The 20,891-nt window shown below is 47.5% G+C and overlaps 1 protein-coding gene across 1 annotated transcript in view; it reads left to right on the top strand.

The window, feature by feature from the left end:
* The window catches only part of LOC131584838 (centrosome-associated protein CEP250-like), a 132,857-nt gene that overhangs the window by 14,086 nt on the left and 97,880 nt on the right, over nucleotides 1-20,891 (top strand). Inside the window, exons 15-23 of the mRNA XM_058850343.1 lie at nucleotides 329-632; nucleotides 1,222-1,355; nucleotides 2,300-2,617; nucleotides 3,575-3,661; nucleotides 3,986-4,129; nucleotides 4,582-4,862; nucleotides 6,068-6,227; nucleotides 6,806-7,109; nucleotides 7,699-7,832. Of these exons, the coding sequence (XP_058706326.1) occupies nucleotides 329-632; nucleotides 1,222-1,355; nucleotides 2,300-2,617; nucleotides 3,575-3,661; nucleotides 3,986-4,129; nucleotides 4,582-4,862; nucleotides 6,068-6,227; nucleotides 6,806-7,109; nucleotides 7,699-7,832 (1,866 nt within the window). The remainder of the gene's footprint in view (nucleotides 1-328; nucleotides 633-1,221; nucleotides 1,356-2,299; nucleotides 2,618-3,574; nucleotides 3,662-3,985; nucleotides 4,130-4,581; nucleotides 4,863-6,067; nucleotides 6,228-6,805; nucleotides 7,110-7,698; nucleotides 7,833-20,891) is intronic.

The raw sequence follows: 20,891 nt of genomic DNA on the forward strand, positions 1-20,891 counted from the left end.
TCTGTTAGCAGTGCTGTCCCTGACAGGATTGGTGCCTGTGCCAGGCACTGAGCAATGTGGGGACACAGACGTGGCTATGGCAGGCTGGGCAGGGCACTTCCACCACAGCCAGTTCAGCCCGTGTTCAGAGCTGCAGCCTCAAGGATGCCCCTTGCCTCCCTTTCCCTGTTTTCTCTACCTTTGTCTCCACTGGAATCCTTGGTTCTGCACCTTCTGTTTCTGGTGTATTTCTGCCTGAAGTCATTTCTCCATCAGTGCTCTTCCTACGGCCCACTCTGCTGCCTCAGGAGCAGCCCTGTCCCTGAGGCTCTCTGCATCCATCTTCCAGATCCAGGCCCTGCAGGATGCAGTGTTGGAGATGGAGGCTGCCAAGGCAACTCGAGAGAAGGAGCTGCTGCAGGAGCTGGGAAAGTCCCGAGCAGGAGAACAGAGCTTGAGGGACGCTGTGCATGTGCTGCAGGCTGAGGTGTCTGAGCTGCGTCTGAGGCTCCAGAGCTCTGATGACAAAGCTCTTACGTCAGCCATACAGTGTGAGAGTGTGAAGCTGGAGCTGAGGAAGACACAGACTCAGAGGAACAACCTCAGCACCCGCAACCTGGAGCTGCAGAAGGACTTGGAGGAAATTGAGAGAGGTACAACTTGTCCCCTCCCACTCTCTGCCCCATTCTGTTCCACCAGTGGGGATCTCTGATCCCACACAGAGGTAAAGGCCTGTGCCCAGAGATGGCAGACAGGAAAAACAACCAGCAAGAGATGTACCCATCCAAGTCCCTGTGAAATCTTTTTCTCAATAACAATGCTGTGGCTGATCCCCTACACACCTGTTGCCTTTCAAGGGCTGTGTCTGTGCTAAGGAGCTGGAGCTGGATACATGAGGCAAATTCTCTCAAGTTCCAGGCCCTGCCAGAGCCTCCAGGCTATTGGCCCCTCTGGAGCAGGGCTGCACAGGCATCCCAGCTGCTTTGTCTCTCTTGGATTGTTCACTCTGCACAAGGCCAAGAGCAAACACACGTTGCTATTCCTCTGAACCTTGCCCCTGCCATTCCTGCTTTTTTTCTCTGCCTGGAAGTTTCCTTCATTTCTCTCAGTTTTGGAGCCCTTGTGGGCTTAAGGCCTGGCAAACCCAGTCAGGCAGAGAAGACAGTGCTGTTGTCTCTGCAGGATGGCCATCAGTTTACTTTACTTTGCTTTCCCCCTTCTCTTTCCCCTATCCTGCTGCAGATTTGTGTAGGGCTGAAAACAAGCACATTTCTCGAGAAAGTGCCCTGAAGAAAGAGTCTTTTACTTTTCGTCAGGGGGTGGCATCTCTGCAGAGAAAATTGGAGAGCCAGGAGAAGGAAAGGAAGGATGTGCTGGTGAGAATGGCAGATGCCACAAAGGGCCATTTCCTAGCTATGTTTGCACCTTGTGTTACCAGTTCTAAGGAGCACCTTTTTCCAGTTTAACTTTCCTAATTTCATTCTTCTGAATAAGGAGGAAATGATGTTGTAGTCCTGTCAAAGCCAGTTAGCACTGAGGCTGCTGATTTTCCTCCATGCTGGAGTTCTGTGGCCCTGGAAGCTTTAGTTCTCAATGGCCACACTGTCTCCATTGACATTGCATGGTTTGGGCAATTCCTTGTGTCCAAATCCATGTTCAGATTTCTAAATATGTGGAGCTGGCAGGAGGGGTGAGAAGACCAAGTTTGCTGTTGATTGAAAGGTGTTTGGCCGTGGCCATGTGAGAGCAGGCAGTGGGGAGAGAAGAGAGGAAAGCCAAGTGCTGATGCAGATAAGGACGTGTGCCTGCAAGGGGACAACTCGTCCTGAGTGGCAGCAGGGAATGACAGCCTGATCTGGCCATTGGTGCTGCAAGAGAGGGCAGTGGGGCTCTTGGGGATGCTGCCATGGAAACTCTACACAGGAGTGTTGGAAAACCACTCCTGTTGCCCCAAGCCCTTGGAATGAAATGCTGAGGGTGTTTGCTCTTCCTTGCTGATGGAGAGCTCATCCTTGTGGCACTGCCTAAATCCTGCTTAGCATTGACTTGAAATCCTGGCTGCAGTTCTGGCAGCTCGTGCCCAAAGGAACACGGGAGTGGAGCTGCCAGAGGTCGGGGAAGGGCAGAAAGGAAGCTGGGATGGGCTGAGCGAGCTGGGAAAGAGGCAGCGTCAAGGGGGGCCCAGGCAAGGTCTGCAGCACCGCGAGAGGCAGAGAGAGAGGGGCAGCACGTGCCTGCCCCTGCAGCAGGAGTCCAGATGTGGTATGAGAAGCAAACCAAGAGAAGCAAAGAGTGAGTTTTCTTCTCCCTGTTTTGGCAGCATGAACGGGAATTGTATGAACAGCAGCTGAGAGACCTGGAAAAGAAGAAGGAAATGGGTGCACCTGACATCCAAAGATGGAAGAAGATAACCCAGGAATTGGAAATGGAGAGGGAAGACATGCAGGAAGAGTTGGACCATGGGACTGCTGCTGCCTTGATGAAGAGAAGAAGAGGAGAACTCAAAGGGAGAGAGAATGTTCAAGTCCTGAGATCAGCACTGAGGAAGAGTGAAGTGGCCAAAGGGACGTTGAAGAAAAACTTCATAATCCTGCAGAGAAAATCTCCTGACAACAGCATAGGCCAGTCTCATCTCCAGGTAGGCACAGGCACTGACCTTCAGTCCACTCCAATGTCCCTGAAGAATTGCAGTGATATTTCCCATAAAGAAGTGGGACTCTATATCTCTGTCAGTCCAGGCCTGCTTGGGCAAAGCAGCCCAGGCTGCAGCAGGCAGCCTTGTCTGTCTGCCTGGCCCCAGCCAGAGACCATTGACTGCCAGATTGTTTCCTGGCACGCCCAGAATGACTGCTACAGCTCTGCAGTTTGCTGTTCAAATCAGCTGCAGGCCAAATGCTGGGCATGGGGAGCTGCTTCTCCTGTGCTCACACAAGGGGAGGGCAACGCGTGGGGATTTGGATTTGGTGTGGGAAGGAATGGAGCAGGTGAGCAGGGCGATGGACTAAACCCAGCAGAGTTTTGTACCAAGAGATCTGAGCAGCAGCAGCTGCACTGCTGGTGCTTAGAGTAAATTGTATTGGCAGCTGTGGAAGATGCAGTATTTTTGTGTCACAACATGGAGTTTGGAGTAGGGATGTTTGTTGGCAAGGAGCTGTCTGGTCCCAGGCAAGGCAGCAGGGCCTGACACAGCAGCTCCAAGGTAACAGTGGCAGAGGCTTTTGCAGCCCAGGGTATCAGAGCTGCATAGGGCAGATGCTGTGAACCTTTGAGCCCAGAGCACAGGTGCTCCTTGTCCTCTGGCTGCCTGCGAGGTGGCACTGGCTGGCTCTGCACAGGGCTCCCGAGGAATGCTGAGAAGGATGAGAAAAATCTATTTAATGACTTGTCTGGAGTATTTCTGAAGAGTAACCCAGAGATGTCTTCTGGGCTGTGTTTTAAGTCACTTCCTGGGCAGCTGTGGCTCCCCAGGGCAGACAGTGGCCCAGGGGAGCAGCAGCCAAGTGCTCTGAGGGCGCGTGAGCCCATCCGTCTTTGCCTCTTGCCACACAGGTGTTGCAGGGAAGTGTGAAACCCTCTGCTCTTTGCTTCTGTGCAGGTGCAGCAAAAGGAGCAGAATGAGAAGAGGGCTTTAACTGAGGCACTGCTCCAAACTCGAGGAGACCTCAGCCAAGCGTGCCAGCAGGTCCAGCAGCTCAGGCAGGAGGTGAAAGAGCAGCAAGAGAAGGGACAGGTAAGTCTGAGTAGGCAGGGAACGGAGTGCAGGGCAGGGACAAGGGCACAAAAGGCAGCTCCTGGGAGTGAGGGGGCAAGGGATTCCTCAGGCTCTGGGAGCACAGAGCCTGGTAAGCTCCAGAGCTCAGCCCCAGGAAGGAGGGCTGGCAGTACAAGCAGAGCTGGGTCGAGAAGCCAGAAGGAGTAGCTGAAAGAATGGGATTTTGAGACAGCAAGTGCAAAAATCTGAGCCTGAGGGCAGGTCCCAGGAAGTTGCTCTGCATTTTGTTGCCAGACCATCAAGGCAAAACTGCAAGCTGAGCTGCAGGAAGCTCACAATGAAATCCAGACAGCACAGAAGAGGCACAAGGAGGAACTACAATGCATGAAAGAGGAGATGAATGTCCTCTTTGAGCAGAGGGATGCTCTACAAGAGCAGGTGAGTGAAACAGCAGTGGCACTGCAGTCACCCAGGGAGGACTCTGCATCCTTCTTGCTTTTCCATGGCAGAGCAGCAGCTGATGGGGTGATCCCTGGGGCTGCCTCATGCTGTGGGGGCTCCATGGCAGCTGCTCTGAAGGACACTCAGTGCTCTGCTGAATCTCAGCTGCTGCCCCCTGGACAGCTGGGCCAGTCCTCTGGGCTGTTGGCCAGCAACCATCAGCATGGACTCCTGCTGGCCTCTTCTTGCTAGCCTTGGTTTGGGAGGTGCTGTTTTAGGTGCTCATAGCGGGCCACTTAGAGACTTCTCCATATCCATTGTGAATCTGGTGCTTTCAGGACAGGGAGAAATGGAAAGTTGTCCTTTCCCTTTCCTCACAGCCTCTGCTGTGGCTGACAGTGGCAGGCTGTGGCTGTCGCCTCTGACTGCTTTGTTCTGTTTGACTGGAGGTGGAAGAGTTGACAGCTCAGCTGGCAGCCTCCCGAGAGTTCCTGGAAAGCACAGTCCAGAGAGCCCAGCAGGATGTGAGTGAGGCCCAGGAAGAGTCAAGGCAGAAGATGTTGGAGGCTGAAGACATCCAGAAGAGGCTGGAGGAGGCAGAAGATCAGAAGAAGGAGCTACAAATGCAGCTGCAGAACTTGGAGAGGGAAAGGAATCAATGGGATGAAGTGGCACAGCAAAATTCAGAATTGCAGGCTTCCATGAATGTTCTAGGGAGGGAAAAAGCCAGGTAAATGAAAGCCTGTGGGACTCTGCATTGTGGTGAATGCATTCCCTCTTTGCCATCTTTGCACCTACCTGGGGCTCTGGTAGCATTTCCTAAGTGGCAGATTCTGAAGTCTCCATGAAGACACATCTCGTTATCTGTATGTTGTGTTCATTCTCTAATATTTTAAGCCTTCAGTTAGATTTTTTTCTGAAGACAAAGGCTTTTGGGGTAGCTCTTTCCCTCTAGGGAGTGTTCTGCTGTTAGGTTAGGTTAGGTTAGGTGGGTGTGTTAACAGTGCTGGAGCTGCAGTGTAAGGAGCTGGATACATCCATCAGCTCCACCTGGGCTGCTGTAACTTGAAGCCTTTGGGATCTGATCATCCTGGCATCTGATGCCTTTGCTGGGCTGCACCTTCTTAGGGCCCTGAGTTCTGATCAAGCCCAGATTGCCCTGGGAGGCACCCGAGAAGGAAGAATGTCTCTGGTGCATTGTTCCTGACAAAATGCCCCCCGGAGCCTGGAGGGGCTCAAGCAGGGTCCCTGCCACCCTCCACACTCACAGGTGTCACTGACTGTGCAAAGAATGCAAGAAACCAGAGCAAGGTTAGGGGGGCTCCTCCAGCTGATCAAGTCAAGCCAGTCTTCAGTGCCACAGGATTCTTCTTCCAAGAAGAAGACAAAGGAAAGGCAGAGCACTATTGCTTGCCTGGAGGTTTCTGCATCTTCCATCAGCTTGAGCTCCAAGCCTCTGTTGCCACTTCTGCCTTGGGCCTTTGTTCCCCCAACTGAAAGTAGGATGGGTGCTGGTAAATCTTTGGGAACTTCCCAGACGTCTCCTGGCTGTAGGGTGCTGCTCCTCCAACCTGGACATACAAGATGGGGGAAGGAAATGTCTCTTCCATGTTGACCAAAGCTCTTCCCCTTGGAGCCTGGTTAGTCAGAGGAAAATTCTTCCTCTCCCCTAATGTCTTCATTCTAGGATTTTGTTAGGTTTGTGTTCACATGCCCATCTCAAATAGAAGATATTCCATGTAGGCAGGAACTCCCTGTTCTTTCAGGAACTAGAGCAGAGTGGGCACATGCTGGGCTGTGACTGCAGGGGGAACAAACAGCCAAGTTGTTCTGACAAACCTCATCGGACAGAGCAGTTTTCTCTGAGGTGGTGCAAGTCCTAGGAGTTTATAAAATGTGATACCATTAGTAATGAGTTGCATGCTTCCCTTCTAGGCTGATTCTGTCACTCGAGGAAAAGAACGTGTGCCTCAGATCACTGGAAGAAAAGAACGTGGCACTGAACAATCAGCTGTCTCAGTTCAATTCTGCTCTTCAGCAGGCTGAGCAGCTCTCTTCAATTCGTGCCAGAAAAATGCAGAAGCTCAACAGCCAGGTAAGCTGTGCACTCCATCCTCTTCTCCAGGGACACACAACACCACCTTTGGCATGGTAGTCCCAACCTCTTTCCCCTCCCAGCAGCATCCACTGCCGCCGTGTTCTGCCCAGGGCTGCTGCTGCTGCACCCTCAGGCCAAGGCTGGATCTGGTGTCTGCTGCCAAAGTTTTCCCCCATTCTCTCCTGGGTCCCAGCAAGAAATGTGGGAGGAGAAGCAGCAGCACACTCCTCTGGAGCTTCTCTGTCCCTCTGTTAGCAGTGCTGTCCCTGACAGGATTGGTGCCTGTGCCAGGCACTGAGCAATGTGGGGACACAGACGTGGCTATGGCAGGCTGGGCAGGGCACTTCCACCACAGCCAGTTCAGCCCGTGTTCAGAGCTGCAGCCTCAAGGATGCCCCTTGCCTCCCTTTCCCTGTTTTCTCTACCTTTGTCTCCACTGGAATCCTTGGTTCTGCACCTTCTGTTTCTGGCGTATTTCTGCCTGAAGTCATTTCTCCATCAATGCCCTCCCTACTGCCCACTCTGCTGCCTCAGGAGCAGCCCTGTCCCTGAGGCTCTCTGCATCCATCTTCCAGATCCAGGCCCTGCAGGATGCAGTGTTGGAGATGGAGGCTGCCAAGGCAACTCGAGAGAAGGAGCTGCTGCAGGAGCTGGGAAAGTCCCAAGCAGGAGAACAGAGCTTGAGGGACGCTGTGCATGTGCTGCAGGCTGAGGTGTCTGAGCTGCGTCTGAGGCTCCAGAGGTCTGATGACAAAGCTCTTACGTCAGCCATACAGTGTGAGAGTGTGAAGCTGGAGCTGAGGAAGACACAGACTCAGAGGAACAACCTCAGCACCCGCAACCTGGGGCTGCAGAAGGACTTGGAGGAAATTGAGAGAGGTACAACTTGTCCCCTCCCACTCTCTGCCCCATTCTGTTCCACCAGTGGGGATCTCTGATGCCACACAGAGGTAAAGGCCTGTGCCCAGAGATGGCAGACAGGAAAAACAACCAGTATGAGATTCATCCATCCAAGTCCCTGTGAAATCTTTTTCTCAATAACAATGCTGTGGCTGATCCCCTACACAGCTGGTGCCTTTCAGGTGCTGTGTCTGTGCTAAGCAGCTGGAGCTGGATGCCTGAGGCAAATTCTCTCAAGTTCCAGGCCCTGCCAGAGCCTCCAGGCTATTGGCCCCTCTGGAGCAGGGCTGCACAGGCATCCCAGCTGCTTTGTCTCTCTTGGATTGTTCACTCTGCACAAGGCCAAGAGCAAACACACGTTGCTATTCCTCTGAACCTTGCCCCTGCCATTCCTGCTTTTCTTCTCTGCCTGGAAGTTTCCTTCATTTCTCTCAGTTTTGGAGCCCTTGTGGGCTTAGGGCCTGGCAAACCCAGTCAGGCAGAGAAGACAGTGCTGTTGTCTCTGCAGGATGGCCATCAGTTTACTTTACTTTACTTTCCCCCTTCTCTTTCCCCTATCCTGCTGCAGATTTGTGTAGGGCTGAAAACAAGCACATTTCTCGAGAAAGTGCCCTGAAGAAAGAGTCTTTTACTTTTCGTCAGGGGGTGGCATCTCTGCAGAGAAAATTGGAGAGCCAGGAGAAGGAAAGGAAGGATGTGCTGGTGAGAATGGCAGATGCCACAAAGGGCCATTTCCTAGCTATGTTTGCAACTTGTGTTACCAGTTCTAAGGAGCAACTTTTTCCAGTTTAACTTTCCTAATTGCATTCTTCTGAATAAGGAGGAAATGATGTTGTAGTCATGTCAAAGCCAGTTAGCACTGAGGCTGCTGATTTTCCTCCATGCTGGAGTTCTGTGCCCTGGAAGCTTTAGTTCTCAATGGCCACACTGTCTCCATTGACATTGCATGGTTTGGGCAATTTCTGGTGTCCAAATCCATGTTCAGATTTCTAAATATGTGGAGCTGGCAGGAGGGGTGAGAAGACCAAGTTTGCTGTTGATTGAAAGGTGTTTGGCCTTGGCCATGGGAGAGCAGGCAGTGGGGAGAGAAGAGAGGAAAGCCAAGTGCTGATGCAGATAAGGACGTGTGCCTGCAAGGGGACAACTCGTCCTGAGTGGCAGCAGGGAATGACAGCCTGATCTGGCCATTGGTGCTGCAAGAGAGGGCAGTGGGGCTCTCGGGGATGCTGCCATGGAAACTCTACACAGGAGTGTTGGAAAACCACTCCTGTTGCCCCAAGCCCTTGGAATGAAATGCTGAGGGTGTTTGCTCTTCCTTGCTGATGGAGAGCTCATCCTCATGGCACTGCCTAAATCCTGCTTAGCATTGACTTGAAATCCTGGCTGCAGTTCTGGCAGCTCGTGCCCAAAGGAACACGGGAGTGGAGCTGCCAGAGGTCGGGGAAGGGCAGAAAGGAAGCTGGGATGGGCTGAGCGAGCTGGGAAAGAGGCAGCGTCAAGGGGGGCCCAGCCAAGGTCTGCAGCACCGCGAGAGGCAGAGAGAGAGGGGCAGCACGTGCCTGCCCCTGCAGCAGGAGTCCAGATATGTGGTATGAGAAGCAAACCAGGAGAAGCAAAGAGTGAGTTTTCTTCTCCCTGTTTTGGCAGCATGAACGGGAATTGTACGAACAGCAGCTGAGAGACCTGGAAAAGAAGAAGGAAATGGGTGCACCTGACATGCAAAGTCAGCAGGAAAGAACACAAGAATTGGACACTGAAATGGAAACCAAGCAGGAAGAGTTGGAGCATGGTGCTGCTATTCTGAAAGAAGAGAGGGGCAATGCTCTCAGTTCTGCATTGACCAAGCATCAAATTGCCAAAGGGGCTCTGAGGAAACACTTTCCTTTCCTGAAGGGAAAGACATATCTCCAGGTAGGCAGAGGCATTGGCCTGCAGCCCACTGCAACATCCCTAAAGGATTCCAGTGATATTTCCCATAAAGAAGTGGGACTCTATATCCCTGTCAGTCCAGGCCTGCTTGGGCAAAGCAGCCCAGGCTGCAGCAGGCAGCCTTGTCTGTCTGCCTGGCCCCAGCCAGAGACCATTGACTGCCAGATTGTTTCCTGGCACGCCCAGAATGACTGCTACAGCTCTGGAGTTTGCTGTTCAAATCAGCTGCAGGCCAAATGCTGGGCATGGGGAGCTGCTTCTCCTGTGCTCACACAAGGGGAGGGCAACGCGTGGGGATTTGGATTTGGTGTGGGAAGGAATGGAGCAGGTGAGCAGGGCGATGGACTAAACCCAGCAGAGTTTTGTACCAAGAGATCTGAGCAGCAGCAGCTGCACTGCTGGTACCTCGAGGATGCTTCCCAAGATGGAGATTTCTGAGGGACAGCTCTTGTGGTGTTTGAAATAAGGCAATCATCTCCCCTCTGAATCCCCAGCAGGCTGTTGGAGCACAAGAGGAGCAGCTGTTACGTGTCTCACAGACCAGGCTGGAACCTCTGCAACCGCTTGCATCAGCAGAGGAAAAGACAGAGACACCTGAACTAACCACTGAGCCCAGGAGAACTTTAGAGCAGGTAAAATGGGCTTTCTGTGCCTCCACAGAGCCTCAGGCTCCTCTGGAACACAGCACGTTTGCCCAGGCAGTGCTTTGCTGTCCCCTGCTTGATTCCTTGCCTCTCCCTGTCCCTGCTGTGGGCACACCCTTTGGTTTGTTCTGTCTCTTGCAGCAGCCCATGGCTTTCTCAAAGGCGCCTTCACTGCGCTGTCTCCCTCCCTGGCCCCGTGTCCCTGGACACACACTGGCCTCTCTTGCGCAGCCCCCAGCGAGAGCTTTTTGCCCCCAGTGTTGTCTGGTGCAATTCAGGGTCTCAGAGCAGAGATCTTGCCTTGATGTCCAGAGTTTCTTTTGCTCCATGTTTGCTAACGGATTTCTGTGACCCTTTCTCCCATCCAATGTGCAGGTGGAATCTGAAGGGAGAAGAATCAGAATTTTTAGGAGAGTGTTCCCCCCAGACTCCTTTATGTTGCGTGTCCCGAAGTCTCACCGGCAAAATAGGTTCAGTTCTCAAAGAGAAGAGACCTCCAGCAGCTCAGGGGAGCAGCAGTAGCCCTCCTGCTGATGCACAGCCTGTGGAGCAAGGGGTCAGTGGCCCAAATGTGTCCTTTGGAAATCAGAGTTGGGTTCCTCACTGCTGTTGGAACTCACTCTGCTAGACCTGTGGGGGCTGAGGGATGTACTGGGAAGGGTTTGGCAGCCTTGGACTGGACTTGTTGATCATCTGAGCTCTGTTCAGGGCCAGTCTGGGAGCCTGTTCCTTTCCCCTTCCCCAAGGGCAGAGTGTTGGTGAGGGCTGCAGTTGGAGGCTGTGTCTGCCCTGACAGCCGGTACCGTGGGGCTGTGGATGCTGCTGCCAGCGTGGGCTTGTCTGAGCCGGGCCTTGTGCCTCTTTCAGGTGTCCCTGCTGCAGTCACAGCTGGCCCCAGACCGACAGCACCACCTGGAGAGCTGTGCAGGGAGCAGGCACGAGACACTCCCCTTGAGTCACAAGGAGCAGAAGGGATCTCCTTGCTCCCTAAACTTCTCAGAGAGGAGCCAGAGTGCAATTCAATGTAGTCTTAGCCTTAGTATTTGTCAATAGTTTATGTTTAATAACTAATAGTTATAGGTGTAAGTGATAGTTATAGGTGTAAGTGAACCTTTATACAACTGTGTTCCATAGGATGTAGGATATATTTATAGACAAATAAAGAGGTTGTTATGATCACAATTAAACTAAAAGATCTTTGTCAGAATTACTTACTCCTCAGTACAGGGTATATAATTATAACTCCCAGTATAGTGCATTATATTTGAAGCAACTTTGAAGCAATTCTATTCAAGCCAGCAAAACCAATTCTGAATTCGAGATTGATCACCCAGACCAATGATCATGGGCAAAGATTTCTCTCAGCCTCAAGGAGTGGCACTGAGGGACATTGTCACTCCAGGGGGGAGTCTGCAGAAAGGGGACATGTGACATAATCCACTTTGGTGAGGGCAGGAGAATCCTGCCATGTGTGGAGCTTTTTCATTTGTCCTTAGGAAACTGCAACCTGTTTTATTCTGTGCTGAGAGTCACAGAATCTCAGTCTGGGTGAGCTTGGAGGCATTTCTGGAGGTCACCTTGTATCATTGTAGAGACAGACACACAACACACACCCAGCCACCCACGCACGCTTGAGCAGAGACAGCAATGGCTCCTCTTTATTACATGATCTCAAGTTTACACCCTTAACAAAACGTGGTCTGAAGTCATTAGTTATATCAAAACAGCTCATTATATTCATTGGACAAAGCAATAGCTCATTGCATTTTATTGGTACAAAGCAATTAATGTCAATAATTAATTGGCAAGAGCTTACAAGAGATTATTAAGGCACATATGCTCTCCTAAGGCATAACTCTCCCCTAACTGCAAATATCCCTTATGTATCTATTTTATTGGTTTCCATGCTAAAGGCCTTACTTTCTTCTTTGCTATGGATAAACTTGTATTTTATCAATTTTTTCTTCTGCTAACCCAATTGATGAGCCTGCAGACCAGCTGCTAAGCCCAGCCACACTTCCCCCTTTTTGTATTTGAGCTACAAACACAGCTGTCAAGGATTTTTGCAGGGCCCTCTGCTAAAATCCAAGCATGCAGGGGAGACACAAAGCAATAATTACAATCACTAACAAGATTAGCAATCCAGTCTTCAACAAAGATCCAAGCCACCCAGTGATGGCCCAGCCTTTGAAAAGATCATCTATCCATCCTTCATTCACGTGTAATTAACTCTCCCTTTCAAGTTTGCAGTGCTTTTGTAGATTGATTCACTGTGATCTGATAAATTCATACAACACATTCCTTCAAAATCCTGACATCCATGACCGTGTGCCAATAACAGAAAATCACAGTGGCTCCATTCTGCAAAGTGGCATGTCTAATGCTATCTACATCCATTAATAACCCACTTAAAGCTACAGATGTGTCATTGCTTTGTTTGGCTAGCCAACAACCAAGTCTATGCATTGAGGTTAAAGTGTGAGCAGCAGCCACTCCAGGTGCCAAAACAGATGCAGAAATAAGAGAACCAGGTCCCCAAAAGGCCACATCATCCTGACACTGAGAAGTAAATGTGTGTGTCAAGGTGATCATGTTCTTACCTCTTGATCTATCATTGTTCTCTTGGGTGTCAATAAGATCAATCGCCCCAACCTGCAGGGACCTCCTGTTATTTTACTTGCAATACCAAACCAAGCACGATCACCACAGATTAAAAACACACCCTTTGGCAGCTGCAAAGGCACATTAGAGGCACGTGATGTACAGCATGAGGTAGAGTTACACCATCAGCTTGCATTTCTAGATACGTCTAAGGTTGCATTTACATTCTGAGGTAACCCCCATGTGGTCTTGTCTTTGTCCCTGTAACTAAACATTACACAAGCATCCATTTGCAATGATCCTAGCAATTCTAGTTCTTGTGGCTCAGCTGTAACCTGAGACAAGAGGGCCTAAATGCTATCCCAGGAGTCTCCATTATGTACAGGATTTCTTGATTTACAATTAAAAGCTTGTGAGGGACAAGGCCAGTTGTTAGGAGGAACACCAACAAGACATGTAGAGCATGGATTTTCAGGACTGGCGACTGCTAAACACAGAGTATCCTGATGTACGGCTTTAGCCAGTGTCACTCACACGTTCTGTTTTGGCTGCAAAGCCATCCATCCTGTTCCTTCCTGTGTGCTCCAAAGAAGGCTTGACACAATGAGCAGGAATCCAGCGTGGTGCATTTTCTGTGCAAACACAAGCATAACCCTTTCCCCAGGTTATTAAATCTACAGCACCACTCCATTGGCCACTTCCCAAATCCCTCTCTGCTATAATTTCTATGTCCCCTGCTTCTCTGTTACCACTGTCCACCCAGCTGGAGCCAGGGAAACAGGGGAGATAGTATAGCATAGAAAAGAAGAACTTAAAAACGAGGCCCTTTCCCTTAGCTGAGATGCAAGTGCAGCTTTATTTCTTGGGGTCCCGTGGAGAAGAGCAGGAGGGAAAGAGGAGGAGGTATCGATAAGCACCCCTTCTTGAAGGCAGGGGGAAGAGGGTGGCTTACATTCACACAACCAATAAAGGGAACTGGGGAGAAAGAGATAAGGGAAAGAAGCTTACAATTCTACATTTTTGGGGGTACATTCTTTGGGTCATGCCGTCTTTTCTAACTGCATTACAACACCTCACCTGCACCCAAGCAGCCTTTTGCAACTCGGATTTTGAAATCAAAGTAGAGAAATGAGGAAATAAAGGAGGTCAAGGAGTTTTGTCCCTATAGGATAAAAAGTTTAACACATAAACTGCTTTGTGCAGTCGTGCCTGGGCAGTTTCTCCTTGCATTCCCCTTTTTTCTTTTTGAAGCTGATGCTTCGGAGTGCCATAGGCATGTTCAACCATAGCTTGTCCAGTAGAAGAATGAAGAATACCTGTATCATATACAATTCCCCATGCAGCCAAAAAATCTTGTGTTTTCTGAGATATAGAACAAGATCCATTATCAGTTTTTATTTTTTGAGGTACTCCTAGAATTGAAAATGCTCTTTGAAAATGACGAATAACATCCAAAGCTTTTTCTCCTGCATGTGCAGTTGCTACAATAGCAAAGTGAGAAAAGTATCAATAGACATGTACATGCTTTAGTCTCCCAAACTCATCAGTCTGAGTGTCACGATCCGCAAGGTGGGATTTGTGATGTGGTTCTTTTATTCGATCTTAGTGTACAAAAGATTATCAGGGACTTAAACCAAGGACTTCAACAGCAAAACACACTCAATAGAGTGCTCATCAGCACTCATATGCGATAGAGGGAAAAGAGGAGAAAGCAAAGCATAAGGAAAAGAGAGTAAGGGGATTATAGCTGCCAACGTTAAAGTCCACTCAGCCGTCCACCGACGCAGAGTCTTCTGTCCGTTGGGGAGATCTCAAAGGAAGGTAAATTTGGGGTGTGATTTTCTAGTCTTTTACAAAGCGAGGGGCACAGGGCCAGAACCAGAGGAGATTGATGATCATTGTGATGAATTCCATTGCGCAGGGGGGAGGTGTAGGGTGCAAAGCAAACCACGTCTTGCAAGTCTTTGCTCACCAGCAGGAGCGAGGGCAGTGTAGCGTGCAACCACCTGCAAACAATCACTTGGCAAACATCCACCTCAGCTAGGCCCAAACCCCTAAACCAAGTCCCTTGTGATATTCGGGGTCTCAGTCTCTGTCCTTGAGAGGGTTGTGAGACAGATGAGAGAATCTTCGGACCGTCTCTTACACTGAGTTATGTCTGTCTGCCAAAGTTGCAACACTTGCAACCCTCTGGGCTTGGTCCCATAATGCATAGGAACACATGAACCGTGACTGTCAGGGTTGATACAACAATCATTGAACGAGCATCATTGTTACTAAGACCAAATTGTCATGGTAATGCTTGAAAACCTTGATGGTAAAATGGATGAGATAAGATAGCTTGTTGCCTGTGGTGAGGAACCATTAAGGCAACATTGGCAACAAGAGCATCAGCATTTCCTTCAGTGAAAAACCCCGGGAGAGAAGTCTGACTGTGAATATGCATCACAAAATATGATTCAGTGCGTTGCTGAATTGTATCCCACAATTCCACCAACACATCAAATAAAGGTCCCTGATCAGTTTCAGGTAAAACAACTTTATCTAATTTTCTGGTCAAATTTGCTGCATAGGCAGAATCTGTCACAATATTTACAGTTTGAGGGAACAATTGAAATGCAGTGGCCGTGGCTCTCAGTTCAACAATTTGCAGTGAACCAGTTTGATATTTCACCACAGGTTGCTAATTACCATTGATTTTCAATGCAACTGCAGCTTTTTCTGTTTTTCCAGAGCCATCTGTAAAAGCACTGGGTCCATCTACAGGGCTTTCCATACTTAATTGCTTTTGGCCAACTGGTACTTGCTGAAAAAATCTCAATGAAGGGTGACTTGGTAAATGATAAGACACCTGCCCTGTAAAAGCAGCCATAGCAGCTTGTAACGTAAGCATAGCAGCTTGTAAGTTATCACAGCTTGCCAAGAACTGTTGGCACAGCACCACTCAAAATACCAGTTCTGAAGAGGCAAAACAATTCTTTCAGGATCTTGACCAGTCAATCCAACACGTTGTTTAGGAGACTTAATAAGTTCAGCAATTGATTCAAAAAGACCAGGGGCAGTTTTTATAGATAGAAAAGGTAAAAATAACCATTCTAACATACGTAAAGGATCTTCCCACTGATCACTCCATTGCACAAGAATTGCAAAAGAAGTCATTGTTATCAATCAAAACAAATAATCGTACTATTTGTGCCAATAGGTCAATGCGAGAGACAAATTTCCCAAGCAAAGCTTTGACAACCAATTCAGGAACAAAAAGGGCTTCTGGGGTCAACACGCGGGTATCAGTAGGGTTTTCTGACCCCTTTAACATTTCTAAATGTGGTTGCAATTGTGAATTGGTAAGTCCCAAATAAGGTCTTATCCAATTAATTGATTGTCGGGGCTTGCATTTCTTCATGCGGGAACAGGAACGACACAGCACCAATATGATGATAGGATCATGCATTTATTCTCTAAGTTTGGGTACATTTATACTGTACACAAATCTATACACACGAGTATTTCTCCTACAATTGACTGCATGTGTTGTTCGTTGTCACTTAATTGTAAAACGTAAGGAGGGAACAGAAACTAAGTGTGAGACTAAGTCACAGAGGCTTCTCACTTTGGCCTGAGATGTCTGTTTATGGACTTTTTGATTTGGGTTCTTTTTCCCTTTGAACTGAAGATTGATGAGAGGGAGGCAGTTTTTTCTCTCGTTCGGTCTCAGTTGTTTATTTTTTCTTATCAGCATTACAAGGTACAAGGAGCTATGTGCACTATGATAGAAAAGAGGTAAAATGGCTAACAAAGATCTTCTTCAAGGTCTTTTATATGTCCATTTACCCAATTAACAGGTGCCAACTAAGCTATTTTCCTTAGTGACCCAATGACCCATCACCTCCGCGATGCACTGTGACATTTTCTATCCAATCACCAACTACTACCCAAAAACCTCTAGGAAAAGAACATGAAGAAGAAAGAAGAAGGACAAGAGACAACACCCTAAATCCTCCATCTTGTCTCCTGTTCTCTAAACTACTTTTTCACCCAGTGATTTAAGAAACTTTCTAATCTACACATTTACACATTTCCTATCTAACTTTAACATTTGTTTTCATGTATCACCATGAAAACATGCACATGAATTTCATATTATATGAAATTCAGTATTTCTTTGAATCTTGGAACTAAATATTAAAAGCAAGGGCACACAGTCTGTATCTCAGACTCCAACACTGAGAAAGTCATGAAAGAATCCAAACAGTGCTTGGCAAAGGACAACAACCTACAGGTATTGTTTAGGCGAGGGGTGGTGTTCCACTTAACCAACGATGGTGGATGTGTTGCTTTAATGGCCAAGGAGAGTTTTACCTCTCAGACCTTCTCGAACATGTGTATAAAAGAAGATTAAGAACAATGAACTTTGCTCTCTTGGACAATGCAGCTGAGAGAGTCATGTAGTGCTTCACCATTCCTAAAATAGTGTGACAGCTGTTCATACACCATTAGAAGCATTCTTACTGGATAATTACATTTGCGTATACCGGACCACAACTTGTTTAATTTCTCTATTTCTCATCCTGTTTAGCTCTTTCTTTGTGTTCTCTTGCTGACTACGACTGTCCCTTCCCTGTCTGATAACCCTGCTCTTGTTCTTAAGGGTTCCTCTTTATGGTCAAATTTGTTCTAACGCAGCCCAGACTCTTACATCTCCCCCTCTTTTCTTAAAAATTGGAATAACTAAATTGTGCAACATTTGTTGAAGGCCTTGTAACAAACAAGGAAGAATCAGCATAAAACCTGGAAATACAAGCAGTAACATTATTGCCCCCTTGATCAAGGTCTGTCACCAACCCTTTAAACCTAACCTAGCAAGCCAGTCGGAAATCTTCAAAATCTTCACACCTGCATCTGTGCTGACCACAAAAAATCTATAGCTGCGTGATTTTGCAAGGTAGCATGCCTAATACCATCAACATCAGTTAGCAACTCACTCAACATTTTCAAATTCAAATTAAGCTGTTTTTCTCCCCAACAGGCAAGATGAGCTATATTTTTCGCATTTATGGCAGCCATTCCCCCTGGTAAAAGGAAAGATATTGCAATGATAGTTGCCAATGATGGTGACTGCACATTATCATTCTAAGCCTGTTGTGGTTTTAAAGCATCAGCTAAAAAATCACTAGAAAACTTACTTATTTCTTGCCGTGAGATATGGGTTAGAACAAGAGCAAAACAGGCTTAAAACTTACAAGGAACAAAGAAGGTTTCTTAACCTAACTACAAGAATAAGAAACCAGACTAGAACTTCTAGAACTCTTTTTCTTTACCACACAACCATTGTCTTGTTCACATGACAACATAGAGACAAAACCTTGGTGGTTGAAACAGTCCCAGCTTTGCTATAGTCGCTTCATCAGTCTTTGTAGAGAAAAAGAAGTTCTCTTCTGCTGATTTATGGAGTTTTTCAGAAGAAAAACTTTTTCTAATGGTTTTCTATTTTTCTGATGGCAGCCACCCGGAGAACTCTGCCATCAGTTCTCTCCTCCCATTTCACACCACTCTGAGGTGTGTTATGGGCTAATGAGTCAAGAGGGGGTGTCATTTCAAGGATGAGTTATTCAAAGGCAAAAGTTCTCTTCATCTGTCTCTGTAAGCATTTCTGGAACCAGAAGTTTTCTCTTTGCCTCTTAAAGGCTGCAAATTTTTAACAACTCTCACTTCTCCATTTCTGTTCCAGCATCACATAACATCACAGCTACTTCATTATTTGCTTAAATCCACACTTTGAAATACTCTATTTCCCCCCAAATACTCTTTCATGAATTAATGGAGTTTTTTCAGAACACTATTGTCCATCTCAGTAGTTTTAGCAAAAGAATATTTCAGCTTATTAAAGCATCTCCTTATTTCTCTCTCCCGTCTCAAGCTTAATTCCTTTTTTCACTGTCTTTGATAGTTTGTGTTGCCTCTTTACCTGTTGATCACGCTCTCTCTTCCCCTCTCTCCGGAAAAAAATAAAAAAAGACTAACCTGCAAGTCTCATCTGGGTAGTGAAAGGGTTCAAATCTTGCCCAGGCCTTGTAGATGCTCTTGTGATCTCTGCCGGAGCGGCGGCTGGAGCTGTATGCGATGGAAGATTTTTCATGGCTGCTCTGGAGAGTGTGGCCACTGTCTCAGTGCGCTGCAGGTCAATGGCTTTCTTCTCTTTACTCAGCAGTCTCTGGTGAAACTCAGCAGTGGCAGAAACTGCAGCCGAGCCAGGGACCGGCCTGGCCCAGCAGGCCTGCTGTGCAAGGCCCAGCGAGCCCTCCGAGAAGGGGCTCCTGACACTTCACACTCTCCATCCTCCCTGGGAAGAGTACAACTCTGGCCAGCCCTGCCCCCCCCCGCAGCCTTCTCGGGCCTGGGTGGGGGGAGGAGGAGGCTGAACTGAAACCCTGTTACTTCTTCAAAAGCCAGAAACCAAAGAGAACCAGAAATTCTCGGGCTTAGGTCTTAAGGTGGTGTTCACAGGTTGATCCCACTTCTCAATGGTGAAAACTACTGTCAGTTGTCAGAAATGGCTAGTTATTGGCCAGGAGAAAAACTCCCATCTGCCTCCAGCAGCCTAAACTTCCTTAGGTGTTTCCCTTTGTTTTCTTAAATGCTAATCCATCACGGCTGGGTACACTGGACTTTACATTCTCTCCCAACTGCCTACTTTTCTGTCCCCTCCTCTCTCATTCTACTTCCTTTGTCTCCAGGTCTTCAACCCCCACCCTCTCCCAGCCCACAACAGCACCCAACAAACCAAGCAGAACATATCCAAACCACAAATGGCAACACACAGAACCGGCAACACACAGAACCAGCAACTTTCCTTCTGTTATAAATACATATTGTGATATTGGCTTTTCACAAGTATTAAGATGAATGGTGCATGTATAATGTTAGAATAGCTTTTGCAATGTCTTCTTCTTACTCTCCTGCTGTTAACTAGAATGGAGACATAGATCAGAAGAATTTTAGACATTAGGTTTAAGTCCTGTCAGAACAGACAGGATAACCTCCAGTGAACAGATGAGGGGGCCCAGGCTGCTCTCAACACTTACCGCCTGTGGAAGAACAAGCCATGGCCCAAGTTCAAAGACAATAAGAGAGAAATTAAATGCACAAAGTCAAGAAACACGTATGCTCTAGAAAGGTGGACCCAAAGAGTGGCCATGCAAAACATTTCTTAGAAAAGTCTGAATATGCATATAGTCCATACTGTACAAATGGTATATAAAGGGTGTTTCCAAAGCACCAGGTGTGCTCTTGGCAGAGAGCCAAGGCATCTAGCCCTTACTCTTTGCTTTATTTTCTGTCTCTTATTGTCTTTATTAAACCTTCTAAAATGTTACATGAGAGTGAACCTCGTTTTTCATAATTCTTTCACCTAATAACCTTTTGGCTTCAGCAAATATCACCTCATTTCTCACAATCTGATAAAAGTCTTTGTTCTTCTTCCCAAAGTTCAGGAGTTTAGCATGACCTCGGCTGAGGAGCAGCCCATCTCCATTAGTAAAGCTCACTGAAAAATATCAATTGATTTAGCTAGTTGTAATGATCATGGGTCATGTGTTTTACAGAGGGCACATAATATGAGGGACATGCATAGGTGGATCAGGATGTCTCAAGTGTTACCTCAGTCTCTCAATCCTACTTTGCCTTCTTTGGGCTCTGTTCTCTGTGGATATGACTTTCTATATTCTCCCAGCCTCCTCTGGGCTGAATTCTCTGTGAATACAGTTCTCTATAGTCCCTCAGCCTCCTCTGGGCTGAATTCTCTTTAAGATACAATTTTCTCTTACTCTCCAGCCTCCTCTGGGCTGACTTCTCTGTAGATACAGTCCTTCTTTAATTCCCCAGCCTCCTCTGGGCTGAATTCTCCTGGGATCCTCCCTCGTGGGGAGTTCCCCTTATCTCCGTCTTCGTCACTCGAAGAAAGCCCCCGGACTCATTAGGTTCAGATTTCTCGAGTTTATTAAAGGATTTTTACAGAACTTGGCAGGTCCATCCAGACTAACTGCACAAGCTTAAATCGCCACGGCCTGGCCCATCTTGTTCTAATGATACAAAATGGCCCCGAACCACGCGGCCTTTTCACTCTTATACTAATTTCTATCCTATTAACTACTGACACGTATATTGTTATCATACCTTAACAAATAAGTTTTCTATATCTACTAACGTAATTAAAAGTGCGACTAACTCTAAACCAATTACATTCTGTGCTTTTATAAACTGCAGAAGCATGGAGAAGAAGGAAGAAGAAGGACTAAAAACTACACCCTTTTTCCTCCATCTTTACTCCATGTGTGGAACCCTCTTAAAACTTATACTTTCACCTCTGTGTCAAAAAAACTATTTTTCTACTTCTTATTTAATCTCCTACAAGCTCTGGCTTATTCAGGGATATTTAGAAGCCTTTTTAACAGTATTATATACAATTGATGTATTTTTCAGAGAATTACACAAGCAGAGAAATATTCCTGCATTTCTAGACTCCTACATCTCCCCCTTCTCTTTGCAAAAGCTTTCTCTAATTTTTGTAAAACGGCTTCTCTATCCATGA

The sequence above is a fragment of the Poecile atricapillus genome, chromosome 15, assembly GCF_030490865.1.
Source record: "Poecile atricapillus isolate bPoeAtr1 chromosome 15, bPoeAtr1.hap1, whole genome shotgun sequence".
NCBI lineage: Eukaryota > Metazoa > Chordata > Aves > Passeriformes > Paridae > Poecile > Poecile atricapillus.